We start from the raw sequence: 6,782 nt of genomic DNA, 5'->3' as shown, positions 1-6,782 counted from the left end.
ACCTGTGGCTACAGGATATAATTGCAGTATGTTCGTTGGGCATGAAACCAGGCTGGTGAAATTACATCACCTGGTTTTCGAAGTACTGCAGCCGACTAGACAGAAGCGGTTACCACAACGTCTATGTTTGTTTCGGTGGGCGTGCTCGTCACCACAAATACCCAGTTATTCTGCAGATGCTTCTATCAGTGCAACCACTATGTGACCTCATTCCCTCACAGTGACCTAACATTCACATTTGTAGAGGCCCAAAATATAAAATCTTATGTGTCCCATTTTGATGACCCCTCCATTATTGACCCCATCAAACAAAATGGGGGCACTAGAGAGGTAATTTCTTATCTAGGCCTAACCGCCATATCGATTTTTACTAAACTTGGTAGATATGTAGAACAGGACGCCTCAAGGTGACTGGAGAAATTTAACTCTAATTGGCAACTGGGTGGCACTATAACAACAGAAAAATGCTTAAAAATGGCTAAAATGCGACCGATCGCTGTGGCTCCCCCTGTGGACCAATGTTGTTGTTTTTTCTGATTTTTGATATGACTAAGTCATGGTATGGTATGCTGCACATAATCACAGAAACTGTCAGTATGTCATTCTGTCAGTCAGTCATTCTACCAGTGCGCCCCACTTTTAAGTCAATATAACATATAAACACTTTAACTATCTGCCTTTCAATGTGCTACCTCAACTACTAATGTACAGTTTTAGCCCACTAACTATCCCACTACTGGCAATGGTACTACTGTACTTTCAATAAAGCAGTCGTGCCATCAAATTCACAGAAACTCTGTCTGAATACATTGCCCTTCTTAATGGGTTCAGTTGACTATTTGATCTGCAATTTCCTATGACCTGTATCCCAAACACACACCATGTGAAACTGTACGTGGGCAACTGTGCACTCAATGGGTATGGACTAGTAATAGTAATAATAATAATAATAATAATAACAATAATGCATTTATTTTTATGAAGGAAGAAAACAAATACAATAAGACAACTTCAAACAAGTTAAAAAAGGTAAAAAGGTCAACTGCAGCAATTCACACACACAGTATACAGACATTTATAGAGACATGTACACACATATAATGGTAAATCCTAAAAGCTCAGCTGTGTCTGCTCTGAAAAAGGCTTATTATATACAAATATTTTATTCACATTTATTTTGCACTTGTGCATGCTACATCTTTTATCAAAAATAACTATGTTGATGCTTGTGGCAGACAATAAAATATATATACAACATTTTTTTTTCCATACTCTGAAATGACACACAGTGTAGAATAATGCAAGAACACTAATGGTTAATTTCGCAAAAAGGCTCAGATGTCGTCCATGTTCATTTTTTCTAAAAAGTAATCTGATTCTGAAATGGTAAGATGTTGTACGAGAGCTTGACACGCTCAGGCCAACCCTTAACACAGTCAATATCTTTTTCTCACTTCCTTTGTCACGTTGTCTCTTATTTTTTCTCTCTCTCTGTTCTTTCTCTTTATGCCGTGGTGTGTCGCGGCATCAAAGACACCTTGCTGTTTTCTCTCACCGGACCTTCGAAGGTGCAATGTGCCGAGTACAAACTCTCTTTATGCTCCATCTTCATTGAGTCCGCGCTACTATGGCTCTGCAGATTCAATATCTGTCTCAGCTTTTGTCTGAAATCCTTGGAAGCAAAGTAGTAAATGAAAGGATCGAGGCAGCTGTTCAGGCAGCTGAAACACAGAGACAGTTTGTAGGCCATGTAGAGAGACTTCCCGTAGAAGAGTTTCAGCACAGCATGACTCATCAGGAGGATGTTGTTGGGAGCAAAGCACAAGGTGAAGACCAGGAGCACAATGACAGCCAGACGTATCGCCCTCTTTTTCTGGGCTGTCCTGGAATCTTTGGCCAGTTTGTGTATGACACTCAGATAGCAGAATGTCGTGATTAAGAAAGGGAGGAAGAAGAGGACGATCACCATGCCACCAACAAAGGCCACCCAGGCAAATTTGCTTGGGAGCATTTTTGTCTTCAGCATGTCGAAGCATGTGGTAATCCCGAGTTCAGGAACTTCAAAGGTCAGGTCTATCATCAGTGGGTGCAGAACGCACAGGACCAAACCCCACATGAGGAGGCAGCTGAAGACAGCGATGGACTTCCTCTTCCTAGTCTCTCTGAACCGCATGGGCCTGATGATGCCCAGGTAGCGGTCAATTCCGATGGCCATCATAGTCAGAATGGAACAGTACATATTGGTGTAGAAGACAAGGGTCAGGAAACTGTAGGTGGATACAGAGAAGAAGAGAGTTTTACTAAATGACTGGTTAAAGCTAATGATCATTAATGCAGCAGTGTGTAGGATTTAGGGGGATTTAGTGGCATCTAGTAGCGAGGACTGCACATTGCAACCAGCTGAGACTTCTCCCAGTAAGGATTCCTTCAGTGTATATTTTTCAGAAGGTTTTAGCGGTAGCTGAATTATCCACAGAGGTCTCTTTCTTCCATAAAGAAACAGACCAGGTGATTAAAACCAGAAAAAAAACGTATGCAGTTTAGCTCATCTGAGATGGGCTGTTAGCCCAGCACCTGTTAGGTATGCTCACATTTTTTCTCTGATAAGTTAACTACCAGATGTTCAGGAGGTTTTTATCATGAGCTGAATTATCCACAGAGGTCTCTTTCTCCCAAAAAGAAACAGACCAGGTGATTAAAATCAGTACAAACACTGAATAAAGCAGTTTAACATTAAAAATCAGTGTTTTTTCAATGCTGTTTGGAGATGGGCTGTCAACAAAGCACTCAGTTAGCTGTGCTCAGCTTTTTTTGTTTGCTAAGTTTTTATCATGCTTTCATCTGTTTGCGAGTCAGTCGATATGATGTGTCTTGCACTGTGCAGGGGCTTGTGGGTCAGAATAGCCTGAAAAGCATGCTGACATGCACACAGCAAAATGCGACTGCGGGCAGTAGAACATCCTGGTATTTTTTGGCATGCTGCATTTTACATATTATGCACTGGGACATAATACATCTTCTTCTGGCATACTAAATAGAATGGTAGTGTGGGTATTTGAATTCGACGTTGCCCACTGTGGAAGGTCGTTAACTACGGTGGCTGATGTGAGAACATGAGTGGCCCTATTTAGAGCTGGTGTTTGGTTTGTTCGTTCTGGGCAACTGTAGAAACATGGTGGTGCAACATTGCAGACATTGTGAACGATGACCTGCTCTCTGTGCAGATATATAAACGGCTCATTCCGGGGGTAACGAAACACAATGATTGTTATTTTCAGGTGACTGTACATTAAAGAAAACAAACCTCTGATATCATATTCCATTACTGCCAATGTATCCTTCTAAATCCTACACACTGGACCTTTAAAGGGAAAGATGAGACAATCAACACCACTCTGATCTGCCTCTTCAATATGATTAGGCTACAGTCACTCCAAGAAGTAACAACATCAACCTACAAGCACCTGTAAAGCTCACTAAGGAACACGTTAGTGTTATGGTTTGTTAAAAAAAAAATAGAAATAGAAATAGAAGAGTGAAAACTAACAGTTGTGGTTTTATAGGGGTTTTTGAGTTGGACAACATCTTTGCTGGGGGAAGTGAAGTCTTGTTGCCAGGCAACCAGTGGACTCAAAATGCATACAGGAGTCTAATCTGACCTTTTACCTTGAGTTTTTCACACTAAGGTTTTCACACGCTGTTTGTTCTAAGAAACACAGTGTTACATTTCCACATTAACAAATGGTTTAGTTAATCACACATTCACTGTGCTCAGCTCTCAGCTGCTCTGCTGCTCTGTCTCCTGGGACAGAGTGCCCGGAGTGTGCTCTGCTGCTCCGAAAGAGTGGTGTTCTGAATAACTGAACGGTTCCAAAAACACTCTGAATTTCGGAGCACGACCAGGCAATCGGTCTGGTTTGTGCCAGAGTGCAATCCAGCACTTGGAGTAGTATTTCCGAATGCACCCTCTATCACAGAGTCTAGGGCATAGTTCGTAGCAAACATGACTTTGGTGTCACATTAACAGTTCAGTTTTGGTAAGGATTAACAAAATAAGATAGAACACATTAATTAGTGAGCTTTAAAGGTGCTGGTAGGCAGATATTGTTCCTTTTCCCCGTGTTTAAGGTTTTTATGCTAAGCTAAGCTAACTGCTGGCTGTACCTTGATATTGAACACAGACGTCTGAGAGAGGTATTGATCTTCCCATTCAAGTGTATTTCCTAAAATGACAAACTATCCCAACAGGTGGACTGTGGATGTAGCTGTGACAGTAATGTTTGGCCTGACAAACACAATGTGGAAAAGCAGAAAACTTAAATTTCCTTTGGATTTCTGCTGATCGATAAAAAAATACCTGCACATTTCGGGTCCCAGAGTCCAGTTGTATCCTTTGAGCTGGTAGGCGATCTGAAAGGGCAGGGCGCTGCCGAGGGCCAAGTCAGTGAAGGTGAGATTAATCATGAAGATGATGGAGGGGGTCTTGGGGGAGGTACGGAAGATGAGCAGCCACATGGAAAGGCCATTTCCGACCAGGTTAATGGCACTGACGATCATGTAGATGACAGAGATGGTAATGCTGGCCCTGACATTCTGAAACATTGCCAAGGTGGTGTTGTCTAGCTTGACGTGGCTGGAATTACCTGTCATGACTGGATGGGATCACCTGTGAGTCGGGGTTGAAGAGCGTTATGGTTTTTCACAATTTTCTTTCACTAAATAAATTATGTACATCATGTCAAAGAAGGTTGTATAGCCATGTAGTCAACACTTGGAGGGACCAAATCAGCGGGGAGGTGTGGCGGTCTTGTACCTACCCACAGCAGTCTACTAATAGCTTCCTCTGGTACTGCAGCACCACTCAGACAAACCACAGACACAACTGCTGTACACTGCAACACTAAAAGATAAAATAAAAATATAAATTTGTTTAGTTTATGATTTAATTACATTTGCTAATAATAATTTCAGACAGCAGGATGTGCCCCCCCGATATATAATATGATTACTGCCTTGATTTCATGCATTTATTTCGTAATGCTTGACTGAAAACATCATAAAACCTAAAACAACATACACCCATCACCTTATCTGAAGTGATGTGTGCCACAGATTGCAGTCTTTCCTCTTAATGCATGTGCAAAACTGATTGATCTCAAAGGTGTGAAACAGTCACTACAGTGTTCATATCAGCACTCCAGCACTCTGTGTTGTTGTTGGCGTGCAAGTGGCACATGTGTCGGGGTGGAGCTTTCACACAGGAAAAGGACATGCTTGATTTGTGGTGAAGAGTGCCAACTGTCGCTGTAGGTAGCTTGTGTACTATTGGTGCATGAAAATGTTTAGGGGGATTGGCACCTGGCAACGATCACATTTTAAACCGCGTCAGATTTGACATGAAACCAAACAGAATTTTGTCTTTTTGATTAGAAAGTTAACACTTCCAACTCAAGAAATACAAACACTTTCTTTGACACGTGGCGCACAAGGTGGTTTGGAGGAAGAGTTACCACAAACCAAATGACATGCTCAGTAAAGCGGCACTGAAATGTATGTAACAGAAAAGTACCTAATACTACAACAAGCCACGGGATGAAAACAACAGCAATGCACTTAACATAACATAGCAGGAAAAAATTGTGTTGCATTGATTACAGTCAGTGAACCGAGATTTTTGGGTGATGATGTGTTTATTTATTTAATAAATAAGTTTGTTAATTTGATCTATTTGCCATTCTTTCTGCCTGAATGTTTATTTGTTGCATCACACTAATGGAATCAAGCATTTTTAACCTGCTGTATGTGTATACTTTCAGTAGAGTGTACATTTATACTTTAATAACATACTAATCTGAGTGTACATTTATCTTTTTTGAATATGTCACATGTATACTACACTAAGTCAGATGTGTAGCTCTGTTGGCCACAGTGTGTTGTTTGTCTTTATGTGTTAAGAAGCAGAATAACAATATTATTAAAAAAAAAAAATTAAAATAAAAAATGTCATCATTTTTCCCTGACAAGTTAAAAGTACATGCAATAAGTATTAAGCAACCAACACGTGGTGCTCTTTAGGTCCTTTTTAACTCTATATTTCAGATTTGAAAACATAAAAATGATCATAAGGTTAGCACTTCTCCTGATAAACCTCAGTAAAAGAAAGTTAAACACTCACCTATGAGGCAAACAAGACAGCAGGCAGGTAGGCACACACACAGTATGACGGTTGTAGATGGAGGCACTGATATTGTTACTGCTGAGGAAATGAGATTTGAACGTTTTACAATGCTGTAGAGAGAGAGGAAGTGGATCATGTGACTATTTTCATCCTACCAACTGCAGTTAACAGTAACCCATTCGATTTAGTCTTGGAAATGACATGTCGAAAACTCCCTGCAATGTGGGGGAATACACACATTTACTCATCTGCACGACTGCACTTTTCCCTCTCCTTGTGGTTCAAGAATCATCTCAACAATCTATGAAACTAACTCTGTACACGTGGCAGGGCTTGCCACCGTAATGGGCTTATAAGAAAGTTAAACATCTATGCTATTGAACGTCTTTGGAGTTAATGATGCACTAGAAGTGCCACTTTCACTTTTAGTCACTGTCAGACGTTTCTCTGCTGTGACTGAAACAGGAAGAAAAAACAAAGAGGTGTCAGAAAGAAAAACTGGTGGCATGTGCACAGATGCTGAAGAAAGAAAGACTGAAAGGGATCACTAAAAGAAAAGACTTGGCAGCCAGAGTTGAATCAAGAATTCAGTATATTTGGCCTG

At 40.8% G+C, this 6,782-nt stretch overlaps 1 protein-coding gene across 1 annotated transcript; it reads right to left on the bottom strand.

Annotated features, from left to right (window-relative positions):
* Positions 1-950: 950 nt before the first annotated feature.
* Positions 951-6,344, bottom strand: p2ry8 (P2Y receptor family member 8). Its single transcript, XM_033617199.2, has 4 exons — positions 6,176-6,344; positions 4,818-4,900; positions 4,358-4,666; positions 951-2,267 (listed from the first exon to the last, which is right to left on the bottom strand). Exons 3-4 carry the CDS (start codon positions 4,648-4,650, stop codon positions 1,505-1,507), a joined length of 1,056 nt encoding a protein of 351 aa, XP_033473090.1. The 5' UTR covers positions 4,651-4,666; positions 4,818-4,900; positions 6,176-6,344; the 3' UTR covers positions 951-1,504.
* Positions 6,345-6,782: the final 438 nt, after the last annotated feature.

This window comes from Epinephelus lanceolatus, chromosome 14 (assembly GCF_041903045.1).
Source record: "Epinephelus lanceolatus isolate andai-2023 chromosome 14, ASM4190304v1, whole genome shotgun sequence".
In the NCBI taxonomy this organism is placed as follows: Eukaryota; Metazoa; Chordata; class Actinopteri; order Perciformes; family Serranidae; genus Epinephelus; species Epinephelus lanceolatus.
The sequence above is the reverse complement of the archived record's forward strand: the minus strand, read 5'-3'. Positions and strand labels throughout refer to the sequence as shown.